This window comes from Taudactylus pleione, unplaced genomic scaffold, assembly GCF_031769625.1.
Source record: "Taudactylus pleione unplaced genomic scaffold, aTauple2 ptg002403l, whole genome shotgun sequence".
Taxonomy (NCBI): domain Eukaryota; kingdom Metazoa; phylum Chordata; class Amphibia; order Anura; family Myobatrachidae; genus Taudactylus; species Taudactylus pleione.
The window spans coordinates 111,853-138,538 of record NW_028286789.1 but is presented as its reverse complement, the minus strand read 5'-3'; the positions used below and the strand labels follow the sequence as shown (position 1 = coordinate 138,538).

Genomic DNA, 26,686 nt, shown 5'->3' with positions numbered 1-26,686 from the left:
GGCAAGCCCGCAAGTAACGCTATTGGGAGTCCCCGCAAGGCCACGCCCCCTCTATAATAGACTACACCCCCTTTTCGGAATGCGATCGGCAAAACTACGCAAGGGAGATTTAGAGTGTACACCAGGTGTCACCAGACCCGGTGACCTCTGGCGCTCACCCCCATGTTTAAGTTTTGGCAAAACGATCCCCAAGTGTTTTTGTTCAGGTTTGGTTTATGATTTCTTTAAAATTTACTAAAATAGCTAAAATCATGTAACTTGGGCCTGTTCCTATAGTATTAACATCAAAAACATCAATTTCCAGTCACTTCCAGTCAATTTTGTCCGCCTCACAGCAGCTGAAATCACGAGGGAGGGAATTACATTAATCCAAACACCCAAGATCCGCTTTTTAGATCCAAGTTCCATACTTGGCGAGAAGTCCGGAGTCAGGACTCGATTCTACTCAGAACCCCAAAGTGATCCGAGCTGGGACTCGCTTCTACTCAGAGAACCCCAAAGTGATCCGAGCTGGGACTCGCTTCTACTCAGAACCCCAAAGTGATCTGAGCTGGGACTCGCTTCTACTCAGAGAACCCCAAAGTGATCTGAGCTGGGACTCGCTTCTACTCAGAGAACCCCAAAGTGATCTGAGCTGGGACTCGCTTCTACTCAGAGAATCTCAAAGTGATCTGAGCTGGGACTCGCTTCTACTCAGAGAACCTCAAAGTGATCTGAGCTGGGACTCGGTTCTACTCAGAACCCCAAAGTGATCCGAGCTGGGACTCGCTTCTGCTCAGAAAACCCCAAAGTGATCTGAGCTGGGACTCTGTTCTACTCAGAGAATCCCAAAGTGATCTGAGCTGGGACTCTGTTCTACTCAGAGAACCTCAAAGTGATCTGAGCTGGGACTCGCTTCTACTCAGAGAACCCCAAAGTGATCTGAGCTGGGACTCGCTTCTACTCAGAGAACCCCAAAGTGATCTGAGCTGGGACTCACTTCTACTCAGAGAACTCCAAAGTGATCCGAGCTGGGACTCGCTTCTGCTCAGAGAACTCCAAAGTGATCTGAGCTGGGACTCGCTTCTACTCAGAGAACCCCAAAGTGATCTGAGCTGGGACTCGCTTCTACTCAGAGAACCCCAAAGTGATCTGAGCTGGGACTCGCTTCTACTCAGAGAACCCCAAAGTGATCTGAGCTGGGACTCACTTCTACTCAGAGAACCCCAAAGTGATCTGAGCTGGGACTCGCTTCTACTCAGAGAATCTCAAAGTGATCTGAGCTGGGACTCGCTTCTACTCAGAGAACCTCAAAGTGATCTGAGCTGGGACTCGCTTCTATTCAGAGAACCCCAAAGTGATCTGAGCTGGGACTCGCTTCTATTCAGAGAACCCCAAAGTGATCCGAGCTGGGACTCGCATCTGCTCAGAGAATCCCAAAGTGATCTGAGCTGGGACTCTGTTCTACTCAGAGAATCCCAAAGTGATCTGAGCTGGGACTCTGTTCTACTCAGAGAATCCCAAAGTGATCTGAGCTGGGACTCTGTTCTACTCAGAGAATCCCAAAGTGATCTGAGCTGGGACTCTGTTCTACTCAGAGAATCCCAAAGTGATCTGAGCTGGGACTCTGTTCTACTCAGAGAACCCCAAAGTGATCCGAGCTGGGACTCGCTTCTACTCAGAGAACCCCAAAGTGATCTGAGCTGGGACTCGGTTCTACTCAAAACCCCAAAGTGATTTGAGCTGGGACTCGGTTCTACTCAGAACCCCAAAGTGATCTGAGCTGGGACTCGGTTCTACTCAGAACCCCAAAGTGATCCAAGCTGGGACTCAGTTCTACTCAGAACCCCAAAGTGATCTGAGCTGGGACTCGGTTCTACTCAGAACCAGGGCCATCTCTTCCATTGGGCTTGTTGGGCAGCTGCCCAAGGGCCCAAAGCTTGTAGGGGCCCACCAACCTGCCCCCCTACAGCCGCGAGTACTCACCTCAGTCCCAGTTTCACTCAGAACCCCAAAGTGATCTGAGCTGGGACTCGCTTCTGCTCAGAGAACCCCAAAGTGATCTGAGCTGGGACTCGCTTCTATTCAGAGAACCCCAAAGTGATCCGAGCTGGGACTCGCTTCTGCTCAGAAAACCCCAAAGTGATCTGAGCTGGGACTCTGTTCTACTCAGTTAATCCCAAAGTGATCTGAGCTGGGACTCTGTTCTACTCAGAGAACCTCAAAGTGATCTGAGCTGGGACTCGCTTCTACTCAGAGAACCCCAAAGTGATCCGAGCTGGGACTCGCTTCTACTCAGAGAACCCCAAAGTGATCTGAGCTGGGACTCGCTTCTACTCAGAGAACCCCAAAGTGATCTGAGCTGGGACTCGGTTCTACTCAGAACCCCAAAGTGATCTGAGCTGGGACTCGGTTCTACTCAGAACCCCAAAGTGATCCAAGCTGGGACTCGGTTCTACTCAGAACCCCAAAGTGATCTGAGCTGGGACTAGGTTCTACTCAGAACCAGGGCCATCTCTTCCATTGGGCTTGTTGGGCAGTTGCCCAAGGGCCCAAAGCTTGTAGGGGCCCACCAACCTGCCCCCCTACAGCTGCGAGTACTCACCTCAGTCCCAGTTTCACTTAATCTGCTGGCTTCAGACCTGATGGGCATGCAGGAGGGTTTCATTTTATTGACCAATTAAATTTTTTTACCGTGAATGGGTGGGTAGGGGCCCCAGTGCATTGATTTGACCAGGGCCCACACTGCTGTTAAGACAACCCTGCTCAGAACCCCAAAGTGATCTGAGCTGGGACTCGCTTCTACTCAGAGAACCCCAAAGTGATCCGAGCTGGGACTCGGTTCTACTCAGAGAACCCCAAAGTAATCCGAGCTGGGACTCGCTTCTGCTCAGAGAACCCCAAAGTGATCTGAGATGGGACTCGCTTCTGCTCAGAGAACCCCAAAGTGATCCGAGCTGGGACTTGCTTCTACTCAGAGAACCCCAAAGTGATCCGAGCTGGGACTCGGTTCTACTCAGAACCCCAAAGTGATCTGAGCTGGGACTTGGTTCTACTCAGATCCCCAAAGTGATCCGAGCTGGGACTCGGTTCTACTCAGATCCCCAAAGTGATCTGAGCTGGGACTCGGTTCTACTCAGAACCCCAAAGTGATCTGAGCTTGGACTCGGTTCTACTCAGAGAACCCCAAAGTGATCTGAGCTGGGACTCGGTTCTACTCAGAGAACCCCAAAGTGATCTGAGCTGGGACTCGGTTCTACTCAGAACCCCAAAGTGATCTGAGCTGGGACTTGGTTCTACTCAGATCCCCAAAGTGATCCGAGCTGGGACTCGGTTCTACTCAGATCCCCAAAGTGATCCGAGCTGGGACTCGGTTCTACTCAGAACCCCAAAGTGATCTGAGCTGGGACTCGGTTCTACTCAGAGAACCCCAAAGTGATCTGAGCTGGGACTCGGTTCTACTCAGTGAATGGAGCCTGTCTTCCCAGCCTGCCCTCCCAACCTGCTTCCCAGCCTCCCTTCTCAGCCTGCCTTCCCACCCTGCCTTCGCAGCCTCCCTTCCCAGCCTCCTTTCCCAGCCTCCCTTCCCAGAGCACTGATCTGTCTCAGCACACACTCAGCTCCGTTCCTGCATACAGTGTAGCACCGATCTGTCTCAGCACACGCTCAGCTCCGTTCCTGCATACAGTGTAGCACCGATCTGTCTCAGCACACGCTCAGCTCCGTTCCTACATACAGTGTAGCACCGATCTGTCTCAGCACACGCTCAGCTCCGTTCCTGCATACAGTGTAGCACCGATCTGTCTCAGCACACGCTCAGCTCCGTTCCTGCGTACAGTGTAGCACCGATCTGTCTCAGCACACGCTCAGCTCCGCTCCTGCATACAGTGTAGCACCGATCTGTCTCAGCACACGCTCAGCTCCGTTCCTGCATACAGTGTAGCACCGATCTGTCTCAGCACACGCTCAGCTCCGTTCCTACATACAGTGTAGCACCGATCTGTCTCAGCACACGCTCAGCTCCGTTCCTGCGTACAGTGTAGCACCTATCTGTCTCAGCACACGCTCAGCTCCGTTCCTGCGTACAGTGTAGCACCGATCTGTCTCAGCACACGCTCAGCTCCGCTCCTGCATACAGTGTAGCACCGATCTGTCTCAGCACACGCTCAGCTCCGTTCCTGCATACAGTGTAGCACCGATCTGTCTCAGCACACGCTCACCTCCATTCCTGCATACAGTGTAGCACCGATCTGTCTCAGCACACGCTCAGCTCCGTTCCTGCATACAGTGTAGCACCGATCTGTCTCAGCACACGCTCACCTCCGTTCCTGCATACAGTGTAGCACCGATCTGTCTCAGCACGCGCTCAGCTCCGTTCCTGCATACAGTGTAGCACCGATCTGTCTCAGCACACGCTCAGCTCCGTTCCTGCATACAGTGTAGCACCGATCTGTCTCAGCACACGCTCAGCTCAATTCCTGCATACAGTGTAGCACCGATCTGTCTCAGCACACACTCAGCTCCGTTCCTGCATACAGTGTAGCACTGATCTGTCTCAGCACACGCTCAGCTCCGTTCCTGCATACAGTGTAGCACTGATCTGTCTCAGCACACGCTCAGCTCCGTTCCTACATACAGTGTAGCACTGATATGTCTCAGCACACGCTCAGCTCCATTCCTGCATACAGTGTAGCACTGATCTGTCTCAGCACACGCTCAGCTCCGTTCCTGCATACAGTGTAGCATTGATCTGTCTCAGCACACGCTCAGCTCCGTTCCTGCATACAGTGTAGCACTGATCTGTCTCAGCACACGCTCAGCACCGTTCCTGCATACAGTGTAGCACTGATCTGTCTCAGCACACGCTCAGCTCCGTTCCTGCATACAGCGTAGCACTGATCTGTCTCAGCACACGCTCAGCTCCGTTCCTGCATACAGTGTAGCACTGATCTGTCTCAGCACACGCTCAGCTCCGTTCCTGCACACAGTGTAGCACTGATCTGTCTCAGCACACACTCAGCTCCGTTCCTGCATACAGTGTAGCACTGATGTCTCAGCACACGCTCAGCTCCGCTCCTGTATACAGTGTAGCACTGATCTGTCTCAGCACACGCTCAGCACCGTTCCTGCATACAGTGTAGCACTGATCTGTCTCAGCACACGCTCAGCTCCGTTCCCGCATACAGTGTAGCACTGATCTGTCTCAGCACACACTCAGCTCCGTTCCCGTATACAGTGTAGCACTGATCTGTCTCAGCACAAGCTCAGCTCCGTTCCTGCATACAGTGTAGCACTGATCTGTCTCAGCACACACTCAGCTCCGTTCCTGCATACAGTGTAGCACTGATCTGTCTCAGCACACGCTCAGCTCCGTTCCTGCATACAGTGTAGCACTGATCTGTCTCAGCACACGCTCAGCTCCGTTCCTGCATACAGTGTAGCACTGATCTGTTTCAGCACACGCTCATCTCCGTTCCTGTATACAGTGTAGCACTGATCTGTCTCAGCACACGCTCAGTTCCGTTCCTGCATACAGTGTAGTCCTGATCTGTCTCAGCACACGCTCAGCTCCGTTCCTGCATACAGTGTAGCACTGATCTGTCTCAGCACACGCTCAGCTCCGTTCCTGCATACAGTGTAGCCCTGATTTGTCTCAGCACACGCTCAGCTCCGTTCCTGCATACAGTGTAGCACCGATCTGTCTCAGCACACGCTCAGCTCCGTTCCTGTATACAGTGTAGCACTGATCTGTCTCAGCACACGCTCAGCTCCGTTCCTGCATACAGTGTAGCCCTGATCTGTCTCAGCACACACTTTTTCTCCTGCACAGAGGGATGACAGACCACCTGGCACTAGAGGAGAGGTGCCAAAGGCTGAGGCAAGAGACCACCGACCTGTATGATGCCCTGGAGGGAGCGGATCTGGCAGTGCAGAGACTGCTGGAGGAAGTGGCATCAGAGCGAGAGCAGAATAACAGGTGAGCGCAGGAGACACCTATCAGGTGCTGGGCAAGGAGGAGAGTCTATAATGATTAGGGAAAGATGGCGTTATCAGGGACCCTCCCCCTGTGGCACAATAGATAGATAGATATGGGATAGATAGATAGATATGGGATAGATAGATAGATAGATATGAGATAGATAGATAGATCGATCGATAGATATGAGATAGATAGATAGATAGATAGATATGAGATAGATAGATATGGGATAGATAGATAGATATAAGATAGATAGATAGATATGAGATAGATAGATATGGGATAGATATGAGATAGATAGATAGATATGAGATAGATAGATAGATATGAGATAGATATAAGATAGATAGATAGATAGATATGAGATAGATAGATAGATAGATAGATAGATAGATATGATATAGATATGGGATAGATAGATAGATAGATATGAGATAGATAGATAGATATGAGATAGATAGATAGATATGAGATAGATAGATAGATAGATAGATATGAGATAGAAAGATAGATAGATAGATAGATAGATAGATAGATAGATAGATAGATAAGGGCAGGGTGTGGTGCGCTGCTAAAGCAACCTAGCAGGAACACTACAGTCATGAAGCCGACATTGAAAATGTAGACATCAGAATGTAGAAAGTGACAATGTCGATATCATACTTGTTGACACCTACAAAATGTTGATATTGTCAAAATGTCTACATTTGCATTAGGCTTAGAGTTACCATTACTTTTACCGTTAGAGATATCATTAAGGCTAAGGTTATGTACTAACGTTACTGTTAGGGGTAGGGTTACCGTTAGGATTATCATTAGGGTTAGTGTTAGGATCACCAATAGGTTTATTGTTAACATTAGGGTTAAAGCTAGGGGTAAGGTTACCTTTATGATCGATTTAGGGTTTCGGTTAGGGGTAGAGGATTACGGTTAGGATTATCATTAGGGTTACGCACTAACTTTACAGTTAGCAGTAGAGTTATCGTTAGGGTTACTGCTATATATACGGTTAGGGCCACCGTTAGAATAAGGTTTATGGTTATTATTAAGATTAGGGATAGGGTGAGCTTTAGGATTAGAGATAGACTGACATGAGAAAGACAATGAGCCTGACCCAGCTCGGATCGCAGTTGCTAGCTTGTGCGCAATTCTGTAGGCAGGTCTTAGGCGAATATATGCAAATGCTGCATTCGCAATGCCGTCGCACGGCTAACATACACACGCCCTCTGCCTGCGCTCACATTCATTACACCGCCCAAACCAGGCCAAACATCGGACACATCGGAGGACATGAAACCCACACCCAGCATTGCGGCAGGTCAGATCTTACTCACAAATTGTTAACTTTCCGGGTCACATGGAAAGCTCAGGCTAATTTATCACACCCATGCAACGGCGTTCAAACGCACAAGCACGCTTGCGTTTCCCCGACCACCCCACCACCCCCCCGTCACCACCCCAAACGCTCTCTGCCTGTCAATCAATTCTGCTAATGCCCTGCGTGAAGTCCGTGGTGTTCGTACATTCGCAACGGCGAGTTCGGGCATGCGCAGTATGTAACAATTGACCGATAGCGTGCGCATTAGACACTGCGATCCAAGCTGAATCAGCCCCAGTGTCACGTTTCCGACCATGTCGACATGAAATCAGTGTGGACATGCTGAATGTTAATATGGTCAATGTCAACATTAAACATCAAACTTGAACATCAAAATTTCAAACAAAGAATAATTAGGATAGTGCACAATAAAAATAAATAATAAAAAAAATGCAGATTGAAAATAATGATGCAATAAGCAGCGCTCTCGTTCTGTAAACACATTAAGCTATAGTACATTTGGATAACCGGAACGGACGTCTTACCAGTTCTACTACCATCACTTGAACTTCCAGGGCTCAGCCATCGGTTCCTGATTTGCCCCTGGGGATATTTATTATGTTTATATAAACGTCAGTAGGTTGTAAGTACAATGTATTATTACATATTTATACCTGTCAGAAGTCTCTGCACTGTTCTCTTTATTCTGTATGTCATCTTTCCACCTATGGCGCTGTTCACACAGGTTATTACAGATTTACTGAGGAGGAGTAAGAGGAACAAGCTGTAACCCTCGCTTATATGACGGGGGGGGGGGGGGGATTCCAGTTTTGTAGGACTTATATTGAAGAATCCTTGCGGTGATTACTGTAATTTATTTTGTGCTGGTTCAGGGGCGCTGACTGTTTTGCACTTTAATGAGCGCTGTTTATAGCATAATTATTTTCAATCAGGAACATTATAAACATATTATTGCCATGTCGACATAAAGACCATGGCGACATGATGAATGGAGACATAATATATCGAACCTGCCTGGCGCACGTGTACATTAAATATTCACTACATAAGGAAGGACTTCTCTACCTACGGTATAACCCCCGTCTGTCCAGCTTGCAGAGAGAGAACACGCAGCTCAAGGACCTGTTGAAGGAGACGGATAACCTGAAGCTGGTGGTGGAGCAGAGTAAGGAGGCGGTCTATACTGCGCAGCAGCAGAAGGCGGAGCTGGTATGATCTATATCCACCTGTAAATATCTATCAGCACTGTCCCGGGGTAATCACAAAAAGCCGCAGATACGTCATGATGAGCGACGTGTTATGTCCCCGGGGCCTGCCACGCGCTACTGAAGCATTAGACCAACTCCATCTCCCCTCCCAAAAACCCCCTTGAATTGCCGCACACACACCGAAGGCCCCCTGCCTCATGTACGTGCTCCACTCTCTCGCCATGGTGACGCCAGCTCACCCATCTACCCTGGAAGTAGGGACAAACGTGCCATCTGGCGGGATGTCGGGACTCAGGGCAGTCCTCCCAAATCGGGCCTGACCTGCCTAAATGAGGACAGTCGGGGGGATAATTTGAATGTGACTGTTGCGACTATATGAAGCCCTGAGTGTGACGCGTCATTACGCGGGGTCCCATTATCTAAGGAGTGCTTCAAGAAAATGGGTGCCACAGGCCATGAACATAATTATCCTTTATTAATATAGTGACCGCAGATTACACAGCACTTTACAAAGTGCAGGCCTCTGGCAGGATTAGGTCTCTGTCCCGAAAATAGGGGGAGGGGTGCCTGGGAAGACCAGCATTTAGCATGGTCTGGGTTATGCTGGACTCTCACAAGATTTCCTGGGGTCTTAGAAGCCCAAATAGCTCTGCAAAGATTTCCTGATAAAACTGGTCCAAAACTTGTCTTCGTCCACCATGAGATTTGGGGGAGTAATGCTAGACCCCAATGGTAATGGTAAATGAGAAGTTCATACAATATCCTACTGACTCCTGTCATCTAGTGGGCGAGGTGGTGGCAACAACAGAACCTGTTTGCTGGTCCCTGATCCAACTCAGACACATTTCCTTTTACAAAGACACAAATATTTTGGGAATATACGGTATGTTCATGTATATACTGCAGCAACCTCAGTAAGGGTGTATGATAGAGGAGAAACACCGATCTTTCATGTATTCAGGGAGGATCAGACTTCTTGGGAGTCAATGGTCCATTCAGAGAACACAAGGAAATGTACTGTACCTTGCCCTGTTAGCTTTCCAGAGATCCACCGAGGTGTATGGTGTCAGAATCCATTGAGACAGCCACTAGGATGGTTCCCAGATCTATGAGGCCATCCTGTGAAATTTCCCATTAATGTGTGTGTTTCCCGCTCACAATCAGTGGTCTCAAGAAGATTAGAGAGGAACAAGCCGAGGTGACTCTAATTCAGATTATCGGCCCAGCAGCTGGTTGTTTCCTTACTCGCCTACCCAGGTGACGGACACTTCGGTCAGACCACCTCACCTGTCTCACCTGAGTTAGGGGTCTTCTCATTATCAGATAAATGTAATGCTATATGTAAAATATTAACAACAAACAAAGGATGAGTGGCTCCATGAGATCCTCCTGAGATCTAGCACTAGTTCCAGAAGCCCTATCGGACCCAGCATTTCAGTAACAGGACAGAATTTGACTAAAGGGATATCCTCTGAAGTCAGCCATCTCCTTTTCCTGTACAGTCCATGCTTCGAGGACATCCAAGAGGATAGTGCCCCTGCAACCAAATTGTAACGTCAGTCCCTAGAGAATTGTCATAGCTTCTCCATAATCATCTCATTGCACCAGCAAAGTTCTTGGACCAGAGCTAGAGTTGTGGAGTAAGATGAATGTTCTTAGGGCCTTTAAAATAGAACAATTTGAAAAAGCATAAACAACTAAGACACCAAATTCCTTGTTTCTAGAGTTTGGAGGTCCAAGGTTAGGACATCAGGCTTCCAATGACAAGAGATGCTGATGAAATTAGTTTTAAGCTCATAACTCAGCAGCCTCTTCTGTTATTGAGGCTCATTCTACGAGGACAAGTTTGGGCAGTCAGTCAGAGCTTGGCTTGAGGCACGGTCATCCATGATGAGCTTTGTGTAGTTATGTAAACATGACTTACAGTCAGCTTTGGACACCCTCACCCCATTGCTAATTAACAAAGTAAATGTCATTATACCCCCTCACTGATGTCCAAGGCAAATGAACCCTTCTATCAGACTTAGCAGTGTTTTCTTGTGGTCATGGTAGGGGGGCTCACCCTTCCCTTCAGCTCCTCACACGTATAGACTGAGGAGGGCTGGGGGATAGCGTAGAATTACCTGCCCTGAGTCTCCTGCTGTTCCCATGGGAGAGGGTAATATCCTGGAGAACACAGTGATGGTAAATGTGACATAGATTTATTTCTCTCTATATAACCTCATTGTCGCCCGGGCAGGAGAGAAGATCTCTGCAGATGGAGGAGAGAGCAGAGCAGCTAACAAACCAGGTGCGTCCACCAGCAAATCTGTGACTGTTATACTGTACCATGAAGATATAGCCGGGCATGGTGGGCTCTGCCCAGGAATACGGATTGTCCCAGGAGATACTCACCAAAGCCGATCCAAGCAATTACTGCTGCCAGCTCATACACTACCAACAAACATTAATATATCAGGTATAGGTGTTCACAGCATCGCCCACATGTAATAATATATATAGCCATACCCTTCACCCCAGGTGTATATTATACACAGCCATCTCCCTCACCCCAGGTGTATATTATACACAGCCATCTCCCTCACCCCAGGTGTATATTATACACAACCATCCCCCTCATCCCAGGTGTATATTATACAAAGCCATCCCCCTCATCCCAGGTGTATATTATACACAGCCATCCCCCTCACCCCAGGTGTATATTATACACAGCCATCCCCCTCACCCCAGGTGTATATTATACACAGCCATCCCCCTCACCCTAGGTGTATATTATACACAGCCATCCCCCTCACCCCAGGAGTATATTATACACACAGCCATCCCCCTCACCCCAGGTGTATATTATACACACAGCGATCCCCCTCACCCCAGGTGTATATTATACACACAGCCATCCCCCTCACCCCAGGTGTATATTATACACAGCCATCCCCCTCACCCCAGGTGTATATTACACACACAGCCATCCCCTTCACACCAGGTGTATATTATATACAGCCATCCCCCTCACCCCAGGTGTATATTATACACAGCCATCCCCCTCACCCTAGGTGTATATTATACACAGCCATCCCCTTCACCCTAGGTGTATATTATACACAGCCATCCCCTTCACCCCAGGTGTATATTATACACAGCCATCCCCCTCACCCCAGGTGTATATTATACATACAGCCATCCCGTCACCCCAGGTGTATATTATACATACAGCCATCCCCCTCACCCCAGGTGTATATTATACACAGCCATCCCCCTCACCCCAGGAAAATATTATACATACAGCCATCCCCCTCACCCCAGGTGTATATTATACACAGCCATCCCCCTCACCCCAGGTGTACATTATACACAGCCATCTCCCTCACCCCAGGTGTATATTATACACAGCCATCCCCCTCACCCCAGGTGTATATTATACACAGCCATCCCCCTCACCCCAGGTGTATATTATACACAGCCATCCCCCTCACCCCAGGTGTATATTATACACAGCCATCCCCCTCACCCCAGGTGTATATTATACACAGCCATCTCCCTCACCCCAGGTGTATATTATACACACAGCCATCCCCCTCACCCCAGGTGTACATTATACATACAGCCATCCCCCTCACCCCAGGTGTACATTATACATACAGCCATCCCCCTCACCCCAGGTGTATATTATACACAGCCACCCCCCTCACCCCAGGTGTATATTATACATAAAGCCATCCCCCTCACCCCAGGTGTATATTATACACAGCCATCTCCCTCACCCCAGGTGTATATTATACACAGCCATCTCCCTCACCCCAGGTGTACATTATACAAACAGCCATCCCCCTCACCCCAGGTGTACATTATACATACAGCCATCCCCCTCACCCCAGGTGTACATTATACACAGCCATCCCCCTCACCCCAGGTGTATATTATACACAGCCATCGCCCTCACCCCAGGTGTATATTATACACAGCCATCTCCCTCACCCCAGGTGTATATTATACACAGCCATCTCCCTCACCCCAGGTGTATATTATACACACAGCCATCCCCCTCACCCCAGGTGTATATTACACATACAGCCATCCCCCTCACCCCAGGTGTATATTATACACAACCATCCCCCTCACCCCAGGTGTATATTATACACAGCCATCCCCCTCACCCCAGGTGTATATTATACACAGCCATCCCCATCACCCCAGGTGTATATTATACACAGCCATCCCCCTCACCCCAGGTGTATATTATACACAGCCATCCCCCTCACCCCAGGTGTATATTATACACAGCCATCCCCCTCACCCTAGGTGTATATTATACACAGCCATCCCCCTTACCCCAGGTGTATAATATACACAGCCATCTCCCTCACCCCAGGTGTATATTATACACAGCCACTTCCCTCACCCCAGGTGTATATTATACACAGCCATCCCCCTCACCCCAGGTGTATATTAAACATACAGCCATCCCCCCCTCACCCCAGGTGTATATTATACACAGCCATCCCCCTCACCCCAGGTGTATATTATATACACAGCCATCCCCTCTCACCCATGTGTATATTATACACAGCCATCCCCTTCACCCAAGGTGTATATTATACACAGCCATCCCCATCACCCCAGGTGTATATTATACACAGCCATCCCCCTCACCCCAGGTGAATATTATACACAGCCATCCCCCTCACCCCAGGTGTATATTATACACAGCCATCCCCTCACCCCAGGTGTATATTATACACAGCCATCTCCCTCACCCCAGGTGTATATTATACACAGCCATCTCCCTCACCCCAGGTGTATAATATATATACATACAGCCATCCCCCTCACCCCAGGTGTATAATTATATATACATACAGCCATCCCCCTCACCCCAGGTGTATAATATATATACATACAGCCATCCCCCTCACCCCAGGTGTATATTATACACAGCCATCCCCCTCACCCCAGGTGTATATTATACACAGCCATCCCCCTCACCCCAGGTGTATATTATACACAGCCATCCCCCTCACCCCAGGTGTATATTATACATACAGCCATCCCCCTCACACCAGGTATATATTATACATACAGCCATCCCCCTCACCCCAGGTATATATTATACATACAGCCATCCCCCTCACCCCAGGTGTATATTATACACAGCCTCCCCCTCACCCCAGGTGTATATTATATACAGCCATCCCCCTCACCCCAGGTGTATATTATATACAGCCATCCCCCTCACCCCAGGTGTATATTATAAACAGCATCCCCCTCACCCCAGGTGTATATTATACACAGCATCCCCCTCACCCCAGGTGTATATTATACACAGCCATCTCCCTTCACCCCCAGGTGTATATTATACACACAGCCATCCCCCTCACCCCAGGTGTATATTATACACAGCCATCCCCCTCACCCCAGGTGTATATTATACACAGCCATCCCCCTCACCCCAGGTGTATATTATACACAGCCATCCCCCTCACCCCAGGTGTATATTATACACAGCCATCCCCCTCACCCCAGGTGTATATTATATACACAGCCATCCCCCTCACCCCAGGTGTATATTATACACAGCCATCCCCTCTCACCCCAGGTGTATATTATACACAGCCATCCCCCTCACCCCAGGTGTATATTATACACAGCCATCCCCCTCACCCCAGGTCTATATTATACACAGCCATCCCCTTCACCCAAGGTGTATATTATACACAGCCATCCCCTTCACCCTAGGTGTATATTATACATACAGCCATCCCCCTCACACCAGGTGTATATTATACACAGCCATTCCCCTCACCCCAGGTGTATATTATACACAGCCATCCCCCTCACCCCAGGTGTATAATATATATACATAAAGCCATCAACCTCACCCCAGGTGTATATTATACATAGCCATCCCCCTCACCCCAGGTGTATATTATACACAGCCATCCCCCTCATCCCAGGTGTATATATACAGCCATCCCCCCTCACCCCTGGTGTATATTATACATACAGCCATCCCACTCACCCCAGGTGTATATTATACATACAGCCACCCCCCTCACCCCAGGTGTATATTATACACAGCCATCCCCCTCACCCCAGGTGTATATTATGCACACAGCCATCACCCTCACCCCAGGTGTATATTATGCACACAGCCATCACCCTCACCCCAGGTGTATATTATACACACAGCCATCCCCCTCACCCCAGGGGTATATTATACACACAGCCATCCCCCTCACCCCAGGTGTATATTATACACAGCCATCCCCCTCACGCCAGGTGTATATTATACACACAGCCATCCCCCTCACCCCAGGTGTATAATATACACAGCCATCCCCCTCACCCCAGGTGTATAATATACACAGCCATCCCCCTCACCCCAGGTGTATAATATACACAGCCATCCCCCTCACCCCAGGTGTATATTATACACACAGCCATCCCCCTCACCCCAGGTGTATAATATACACAGCCATCCCCCTCACCCCAGGTGTATATTATACACAGCCATCCCTCTCACCCCAGGTGTATATTACACATACAGCCATCCCCCTCACCCCAGGTGTATATTATACACAACCATCCCCCTAACCCCAGGTGTATAATATACACAGCCATCTCCCTCACCCCAGGTGTATATTATACACAGCCATCCCCCTCACCCCAGGTGTATATTATAAACAGCCATCCCCCTCACCCCAGGTGTATATTATAAACAGCCATCCCCCTCACCCCAGGTGTATATTATACACACAGCCATCACCCTCACCCCAGGTGTATATTATACACACAGCTATCCCCCTCACCCCAGGTATAAATTTTACACAGCCATCCCACTCACCCCAGGTATATATTATACAAAGCCATCCCACTCACCCCAGGTGATATTATACACAGCCTCCCCCTCACCCCAGGTGTATATTATACACAACCATCCCCCTTACCCCAGGTGTATAATATACACAGCCATCACCCTCACCCCAGGTGTATATTATAAACAGCCATCCCCCTCACCCCAGGTGTATATTATAAACAGCCATCCCCCTCACCCCAGGTGTATATTATACACACAGCCATCCTACTCACCCCAGGAGGTGTATATTATACATACAGCCACCCCCCTCACCCCAGGTGTATATTATAACAGCCATCCCCCTCAACCCAGGTGTATATTATGCACACAGCATCACCTCACCCAGGTGTATATTATGCACACAGCCATCCCCCTCACCCCAGGTGTATATTATACACACACAGACCATCCCCCTCACCCCAGGTGTATATTATACACAGCCATCCCCTCACCCCAGGTGTATATTATACACAGCCATCCCCCTCACCCCAGGTGTATATTATACACACAGCCATCCCCTCACCCCAGGTGTATATTATACATACAGCCATCCCCCTCAACCCCAGGTGTATAATATACACTGCCATCCCCCTCACCCCAGGTGTATAATATACACAGCCATCCCCTCACCCCAGGTGTATAATATACACAGCCATCCCCCTCACCCCAGGTGTATATTATACACACAGCATCCCCCTCACCCAGGTGTATAATATACACAGCCATCCCCCTCACCCCAGGTGTAATTATACACAGCCATCCCCCCTCACCCCAGGTGTATATTATACACAACCATCCCGCTTACCCAGGTGTATAATATACACAGCCATCTCCCTCACCCCAGGTTTATATTATACACAGCCATCCCCCCTCACCCCAGGTGTATATTATACACAGCCATCCCCCTCACCCCAGGTATATATTATACACAGCCATCCCCCTCACCCCAGGTGTATATTATACACAGACATCACCCTCACCCAGGTGTATAATATACACAGCCATCCCCTCACCCCAGCTGTATAATATACGACAGCCATCTCCCTCACCCCAGGTGTATATTATATATACATACAGCCATCCCCCTCACCCCAGATGTATATTATACACAGCCATCCCCCTCACCCCAGGTATATATTATACACAGCCATCCCCCTCACCCCAGGTAATATATTATACCAACAGCCATCCCCCTCACCCCAGGTGTATATTATACACACAGCCATCCCCCTCACCCCAGGTGTATATTATACAGAGCCATCCCCCCTCACCCAGGTGTATATTATGCACACAGCCATCACCCTCGACCCCAGGTGTATACTATACACACAGCCATCCCCCTCACCCCAGGTGTATATTATACACAGCCATCCCCTCACCCCAGGTGTATATTATACACAGCATCCCCCTCACCCCAGGTGTATATTATACACACAACCATCCCCCTCACCTCAGGTGTATATTATACATACAGCCATCCCCCTCACCCCAGGTGTATATATACACAGCCATCCCCCTCACCCAGGTGTATATTATACACACAGCCATCCCCTCACCCCAGGTGTATATTATACACAGCCATCTCCCTCACCCCAGGTGTATATTATACACAGCCATCCCCTCAGCCCAAGGTGTATATTATACATACAGCCATCCCCCTCACCCCAGGTGTATATTATACACAGCCATCCCCCTCACCCAGGTGTATATTATACACAGCAATCCCCCTCACTCCCAGGTGTATATTATACACAGCCATCCCCCTCACCCCAGGTGTATATTATACACAGCCATCCCCCTCACCCCAGGTGTATATTATACACAGCCATCCCCTCACCCAGTGTATTAACACAGACATCCCCCTCACCCCAGGTGTATATATATACACAGCCATTCCCCCTCACCCCCAGGTGCATATTATACATACAGCCATCCCCCTCACCCCAGGTGTATATTATACACAGCCATCCCCCTCACCCCAGGTGTATAATATACACAGCCATCCCCCTCACTCCAGGTGTATATTATACAACAGCCATACCCCCTCACCCCAGGTGTATATTATACACAGCCATCCCCCGCACCCCAGGTGTATATTATAATACAGGCCATCCCCCTCACCCCAGGTGTATATTATATATACAGCCATTCCCCTCACCCCAGAGTGTATATTAACATAGGCCATCCCCCTCACCCCAGGTGTATATTATACACAGCCATCCCCCTCATCCCAGGTGTATATATACAGCCATCCCCTCACCCCTGGTGTATATTATACATACAGCCATCCCACTCACCCCAGGTGTATATTATACTACAGCCACCCCCCGCACCCCAGGTGTATATTATACACAGCCATCCCCCTCACCCCAGGTGTATATTATACAATACAGCCATCCCCCTCACCCCAGGTGTATATTATATATACAGCCATTCCCCTCACCCCAGGTGTATATTAAACATACAGCCATTCCCCCTCACCCCAGGTGTATATTAAACAACAGCCATCTCCCTCACCCCAGGTGTATATTATACACAGCCATCCCCCTCACCCCTGGTGTATATTATACATACAGCCATCCCCCTCACCCCTGGTGTATATTATACATACAGCCATCCCACTCACCCCAGGTGTATATTATACATACAGCCACCCCCCGCACCCCAGGTGTATATTATGCACACAGCCATCACCCTCACCCCAGGTGTATATTATGCACACAGCCATCACCCTCACCCCAGGTGTATATTATACACACAGCCATCCCCCTCACCCCAGGTGTATATTATACACACAGCCATCCCCCTCACCCCAGGTGTATATTATACACAGCCATCCCCTCACCCCAGGTGTATATTATACACAGCCATCCCCCTCACCCCAGGTGTATATTATACACACAGCCCATCCCCCTCACCCCAGGTGTATATCATTATACACAGCCATCCCCCTCACCCCAGGTGTATAATATACACAGCCATCCCCCTCAACCCCAGGTGTATATTATACACACAGCCTATCCCCCTCACCCCAGGTGTATAATATACACAGCCATCCCCCTCACCCCAGTTGTATATTATACATACAGCCATCCCCTCACACCAGGTGTATATTATACACAGCCATTCCCCCTCACCCCAGGTGTATATTATACACAACCATCCCCCTTACCCAGGTGTATAATATACACAGCCATCTCCCTCACCCCAGGTGTATATTATAAACAGCCATCCCCCTCACCCCAGGTGTATATTATAACAGCCATCCCCCTCACCCCAGGTGTATATTATACACACAGCCATCCCACTCACCCCAGGTGTATATTATACATACAGCCACCCCCCTCACCCCAGGTGTATATTATACACAGCCATCCACCTCAACCCAGGTGTATATTATGCACACAGCCATCACCCTCACCCCAGGTGTATATTATGCACACAGCCATCCCCCTCACCCCAGGTGTATATTATGCACACAGCCATCCCCCTCACCCCAGGTGTATATTATACAACAGCCATCCCCCTCACCCCAGGTGTATATTATACACACAGCCATCCCCCTCACCCCAGGTGTATATTATACACAGCCATCCCCCTCACCCCAGGTGTTATCCATTATACACACAGCCATCCCCCTCACCCCAGGTGTATTATACATACAGCCATCCCCCTCACCCCAGGTGTATAATATACACTGCCATCCCCCTCACCCCAGGTGTATAATATACACAGCCATCCCCCTCACCCCAGGTGTATAATATACACAGCCATCCCCCTCACCCCAGGTGTATATTATACACACAGCCATCCCCCTCACCCCAGGTGTATAATATACACAGCCATCCCCCTCACCCCAGGTGTATAATATACACAGCCATCCCCCTCACCCCAGGTGTATATTAAACATACAGCCATCCCCTCACCCCAGGTATATATTATACACAGCCATCCCCCTCACCCCAGGTATATATTATACACAGCCATCCCCCTCACCCCAGGTGTATATTATATATACAGCCATCCCCCTCACCCCAGGAGTATATTATACACAGCCATCCCCTTCCCCAGGTGTATATTATATATACAGCCATCCCCCTCACCCCAGGAGTATATTATACACAGCCATCCCCTTCACCCCAGGTGTATATTATACACAGCCATCCCCCTCATCCCAGGTGTATATATACAGCCATCCCCCTCACCCCTGGTGTATATTATACATACAGCCATCCCACTCACCCCAGGTGTATATTATACATACAGCCACCCCCCGCACCCCAGGTGTATATTATACACAGCCATCCCCCTCACCCCAGGTGTATATTATGCACACAGCCATCCCCCTCACCCCAGGTGTATATTATGCACACAGCCATCCCCCTCACCCCAGGTGTATATTATACACACAGCCATCCCCCTCACCCCAGGTGTATATTATACACACAGCCATCCCCCTCACCCCAGGTGTATATTATACACAGCCATCCCCTCACCCCAGGTGTATATTATACACAGCCATCCCCATCACCCCAGGTGTATATTATACACACAGCCATCCCCCTCACCCCAGGTGTATAATATACACAGCCATCCCCCTCACCCCAGGTGTATAATATACACAGCCATCCCCCTCACCCCAGGTGTATAATATACACAGCCATCCCCCTCACCCCAGGTGTATATTATACACAGCCATCCCCCTCACCCCAGGTGTATATTATACATACAGCCATCCCCCTCACACCAGGTGTATATTATACACAGCCATTCCCCTCACCCCAGGTGTATATTATACACAACCATCCCCCTTACCCCAGGTGTATAATATACACAGCCATCTCCCTCACCCCAGGTGTATATTATAAACAGCCATCCCCCTCACCCCAGGTGTATATTATAAACAGCCATCCCCCTCACCCCAGGTGTATATTATACACACAGCCATCCCACTCACCCCAGGTGTATATTATACATACAGCCACCCCCCTCACCCCAGGTGTATATTATACACAGCCATCCCCCTCAACCCAGGTGTATATTATGCACACAGCCATCACCCTCACCCCAGGTGTATATTATGCACACAGCCATCCCCCTCACCCCAGGTGTATATTATACACACAGCCATCCCCCTCACCCCAGGTGTATATTATACACAGCCATCCCCTCACCCCAGGTGTATATTATACACAGCCATCCCCCTCACCCCAGGTGTATATTATACACACAGCCATCCCCCTCACCCCAGGTGTATATTATACATACAGCCATCCCCCTCACCCCAGGTGTATAATATACACTGCCATCCCCCTCACCCCAGGTGTATAATATACACAGCCATCCCCCTCACCCCAGGTGTATAATATACACAGCCATCCCCCTCACCCCAGGTGTATATTATACACACAGCCATCCCCCTCACCCCAGGTGTATAATATACACAGCCATCCCCCTCACCCCAGGTGTATATTATACACAGCCATCCCCCTCACCCCAGGTGTATATTACACATACAGCCATCCCCCTCACCCCAGGTGTATATTATACACAACCATCCCGCTTACCCCAGGTGTATAATATACACAGCCATCTCCCTCACCCCAGGTGTATATTATACACAGCCATCCCCCTCACCCCAGGTGTATATTATACACAGCCATCCCCCTCACCCCAGGTGTATATTATAAACAGCCATCCCCCTCACCCCAGGTGTATATTATAAACAGCCATCCCCCTCACCCCAGGTGTATATTATACACACAGCTATCCCCCTCACCCCAGGTATATATTATACACAGCCATCCCACTCACCCCAGGTATATATTATACACAGCCATTCCACTCACCCCAGGTGTATATTATACACAGCCTCCCCCTCACCCCAGGTGTATATTATACACAGCCTCCCCCTCACCCCAGGTGTATATTATATACAGCCATCCCCCTCACCGAAGGTGTATATTATACACAGCCATCCCCCTACCCCAGGTGTATATTACACATACAGCCATCCCCCTCACCCCAGGTGTATATTATACACAACCATCCCCCTTACCCCAGGTGTATAATATACACAGCCATCTCCCTCACCCCAGGTGTATATTATACACAGCCATCCCCCTCACCCCAGGTGTATATTATACACACAGCCATCCCCCTCACCCCAGGTGTATATTACACATACAGCCATCCCCCTCACCCCAGGTGTATAATATACACTGCCATCCCCCTCACCCCAGGTGTATATTATAAACAGCCATCCCCCTCACCCCAGGTGTATATAATAAACAGCCATCCCCCTCACCCCAGGTGTATATTATACACACAGCCATCACCCTCACCCCAGGTGTATATTATACACACAGCCATCACCCTCACCCCAGGTGTATATTATACACACAGCAATCCCCCTCACCCCAGGTGTATATTATACACAGCCTCCCCCTCACCCCAGGTGTATATTATACACAGCCATCCCCCTCACCAAAGGTGTATATTATACACAGCCATCCCCCTCACCCCAGGTGTATATTATGCATACAGCCACCCCCCTCACCCCAGGTGTATATTATACACAGCCACCCCCCTCACCCCAGGTGTATATTATACACAGCCACCCCCCTCACCCCAGGTGTATATTATACACATGCATCCCCTCACCCCAGGTGTATAATATACACAGCCATCCCCCTCACCCCAGCTGTATAATATACACAGCCATCTCCCTCACCCCAGCTGTATAATATACACAGCCATCTCCCTCACCCCAGGTGTATATTATACATACAGCCATCCCCCTCACCTCAGGTGTATATTATACACAGCCATCCCCCTCACCTCAGGTGTATATTATACACAGCCATCCCCCTCACCCCAGGTGTATATTATACACAGCCATCCCCCTCACCCCAAGTGTATATTATACACAGCCATCCCCCTCACCCCAGGTGTATATTATACACAGACATCACCCTCACCCCAGGTGTATAATATACACAGCCATCCCCCTCACCCCAGCTGTATAATATACACAGCCATCTCCCTCACCCCAGCTGTATAATATACACAGCCATCTCCCTCACCCCAGGTGTATATTATATATACATACAGCCATCCCCCTCACCCCAGATGTATATTATACACAGCCATCCCCCTCACCCCAGGTATATATTATACACAGCCATCCCCCTCACCCCAGGTGTATAATATACACTGCCATCCCCCTCACCCCAGGTGTATAATATACACAGCCATCCCCCTCACCCCAGGTGTATAATATACACAGCCATCCCCCTCACCCCAGGTGTATATTATACACACAGCCATCCCCCTCACCCCAGGTGTATAATATACACAGCCATCCCCCTCACCCCAGGTGTATATTATACACAGCCATCCCCCTCAACCCAGGTGTATATTATGCACACAGCCATCACCCTCACCCCAGGTGTATATTATGCACACAGCCATCCCCCTCACCCCAGGTGTATATTATACACACAGCCATCCCCCTCACCCCAGGTGTATATTATACACAGCCATCCCCTCACCCCAGGTGTATATTATACACAGCCATCCCCCTCACCCCAGGTGTATATTATACACACAGCCATCCCCCTCACCCCAGGTGTATATTATACATACAGCCATCCCCCTCACCCCAGGTGTATAATATACACTGCCATCCCCCTCACCCCAGGTGTATATTATACACAGCCATCCCCCTCACCCCAGGTGTATATTATACACAGCCATCCCCCTCACCCCAGGTGTATATTATAAACAGCCATCCCCCTCACCCCAGGTGTATATTATACACACAGCTATCCCCCTCACCCCAGGTATATATTATACACAGCCATCCCACTCACCCCAGGTATATATTATACACAGCCATCCCACTCACCCCAGGTGTATATTATACACAGCCTCCCCCTCACCCCAGGTGTATATTATACACAGCCTCCCCCTCACCCCAGGTGTATATTATACACAGCCTCCCCCTCACCCCAGGTGTATATTATATACAGCCATCCCCCTCACCGAAGGTGTATATTATACACAGCCATCCCCCTACCCCAGGTGTATATTACACATACAGCCATCCCCCTCACCCCAGGTGTATATTATACACAACCATCCCCCTTACCCCAGGTGTATAATATACACAGCCATCTCCCTCACCCCAGGTGTATATTATACACAGCCATCCCCCTCACCCCAGGTGTATATTATACACACAGCCATCCCCCTCACCCCAGGTGTATATTACACATACAGCCATCCCCCTCACCCCAGGTGTATAATATACACTGCCATCCCCCTCACCCCAGGTGTATATTATAAACAGCCATCCCCCTCACCCCAGGTGTATATAATAAACAGCCATCCCCCTCACCCCAGGTGTATATTATACACACAGCCATCACCCTCACCCCAGGTGTATATTATACACACAGCCATCACCCTCACCCCAGGTGTATATTATACACACAGCAATCCCCCTCACCCCAGGTGTATATTATACACAGCCATCCCCCTCACCCCAGGTGTATATTATACACAGCCTCCCCCTCACCCCAGGTGTATATTATACACAGCCATCCCCCTCACCGAAGGTGTATATTATACACAGCCATCCCCCTCACCCCAGGTGTATATTATGCATACAGCCACCCCCCTCACCCCAGGTGTATATTATACACAGCCACCCCCCTCACCCCAGGTGTATATTATACACAGCCACCCCCCTCACCCCAGGTGTATATTATACACATGCATCCCCTCACCCCAGGTGTATAATATACACAGCCATCCCCCTCACCCCAGCTGTATAATATACACAGCCATCTCCCTCACCCCAGCTGTATAATATACACAGCCATCTCCCTCACCCCAGGTGTATATTATACATACAGCCATCCCCCTCACCTCAGGTGTATATTATACACAGCCATCCCCCTCACCTCAGGTGTATATTATACACAGCCATCCCCCTCACCCCAGGTGTATATTATACACAGCCATCCCCCTCACCCCAAGTGTATATTATACACAGCCATCCCCCTCACCCCAGGTGTATATTATACACAGACATCACCCTCACCCCAGGTGTATAATATACACAGCCATCCCCCTCACCCCAGGTGTATAATATACACAGCCATCCCCCTCACCCCAGGTGTATAATATACACAGCCATCCCACTCTCCCCAGGTGTATATTATACACACAGCCATCCCCCTCACCCCAGGTGTATAATATACACAGCCATCCCCCTCACCCCAGGTGTATATTATACATACAGCCATCCCCCTCACACCAGGTGTATATTATACACAGCCATTCCCCTCACCCCAGGTGTATATTATACACAACCATCCCCCTTACCCCAGGTGTATAATATACACAGCCATCTCCCTCACCCCAGGTGTATATTATAAACAGCCATCCCCCTCACCCCAGGTGTATATTATAAACAGCCATCCCCCTCACCCCAGGTGTATATTATACACACAGCCATCCCACTCACCCCAGGTGTATATTATACATACAGCCACCCCCCTCACCCCAGGTGTATATTATACACAGCCATCCCCCTCAACCCAGGTGTATATTATGCACACAGCCATCACCCTCACCCCAGGTGTATATTATGCACACAGCCATCCCCCTCACCCCAGGTGTATATTATACACACAGCCATCCCCCTCACCCCAGGTGTATATTATACACAGCCATCCCCTCACCCCAGGTGTATATTATACACAGCCATCCCCCTCACCCCAGGTGTATATTATACACACAGCCATCCCCCTCACCCCAGGTGTATATTATACATACAGCCATCCCCCTCACCCCAGGTGTATAATATACACTGCCATCCCCCTCACCCCAGGTGTATAATATACACAGCCATCCCCCTCACCCCAGGTGTATAATATACACAGCCATCCCCCTCACCCCAGGTGTATATTATACACACAGCCATCCCCCTCACCCCAGGTGTATAATATACACAGCCATCCCCCTCACCCCAGGTGTATATTATACACAGCCATCCCCCTCACCCCAGGTGTATATTACACATACAGCCATCCCCCTCACCCCAGGTGTATATTATACACAACCATCCCGCTTACCCCAGGTGTATAATATACACAGCCATCTCCCTCACCCCAGGTGTATATTATACACAGCCATCCCCCTCACCCCAGGTGTATATTATACACAGCCATCCCCCTCACCCCAGGTGTATATTATAAACAGCCATCCCCCTCACCCCAGGTGTATATTATAAACAGCCATCCCCCTCACCCCAGGTGTATATTATACACACAGCTATCCCCCTCACCCCAGGTATATATTATACACAGCCATCCCACTCACCCCAGGTATATATTATACACAGCCATCCCACTCACCCCAGGTGTATATTATACACAGCCTCCCCCTCACCCCAGGTGTATATTATACACAGCCTCCCCCTCACCCCAGGTGTATATTATATACAGCCATCCCCCTCACCGAAGGTGTATATTATACACAGCCATCCCCCTACCCCAGGTGTATATTACACATACAGCCATCCCCCTCACCCCAGGTGTATATTATACACAACCATCCCCCTTACCCCAGGTGTATAATATACACAGCCATCTCCCTCACCCCAGGTGTATATTATACACAGCCATTCCCCTCACCCCAGGTGTATATTATACACACAGCCATCCCCCTCACCCCAGGTGTATATTACACATACAGCCATCCCCCTCACCCCAGGTGTATAATATACACTGCCATCCCCCTCACCCCAGGTGTATATTATAAACAGCCATCCCCCTCACCCCAGGTGTATATAATAAACAGCCATCCCCCTCACCCCAGGTGTATATTATACACACAGCCATCACCCTCACCCCAGGTGTATATTATACACACAGCCATCACCCTCACCCCAGGTGTATATTATACACACAGCAATCCCCCTCACCCCAGGTGTATATTATACACAGCCATCCCCCTCACCCCAGGTGTATATTATACACAGCCTCCCCCTCACCCCAGGTGTATATTATACACAGCCATCCCCCTCACCGAAGGTGTATATTATACACAGCCATCCCCCTCACCCCAGGTGTATATTATGCATACAGCCACCCCCCTCACCCCAGGTGTATATTATACACAGCCACCCCCCTCACCCCAGGTGTATATTATACACAGCCACCCCCCTCACCCCAGGTGTATATTATACACATGCATCCCCTCACCCCAGGTGTATAATATACACAGCCATCCCCCTCACCCCAGCTGTATAATAT

The 26,686-nt window shown here is 49.3% G+C and overlaps 1 protein-coding gene across 1 annotated transcript in view; it reads left to right on the top strand.

Annotated features, from left to right (window-relative positions):
* Positions 1-5,813: 5,813 nt before the first annotated feature.
* The window catches only part of LOC148431349 (uncharacterized), a 64,726-nt gene continuing 43,853 nt past the window's right edge, over positions 5,814-26,686 (top strand). The window contains exons 1-3 of the mRNA XM_088466076.1: positions 5,814-5,956; positions 8,390-8,507; positions 10,746-10,796. Coding sequence (XP_088322202.1) covers positions 5,814-5,956; positions 8,390-8,507; positions 10,746-10,796 — 312 coding nt within the window. The remainder of the gene's footprint in view (positions 5,957-8,389; positions 8,508-10,745; positions 10,797-26,686) is intronic.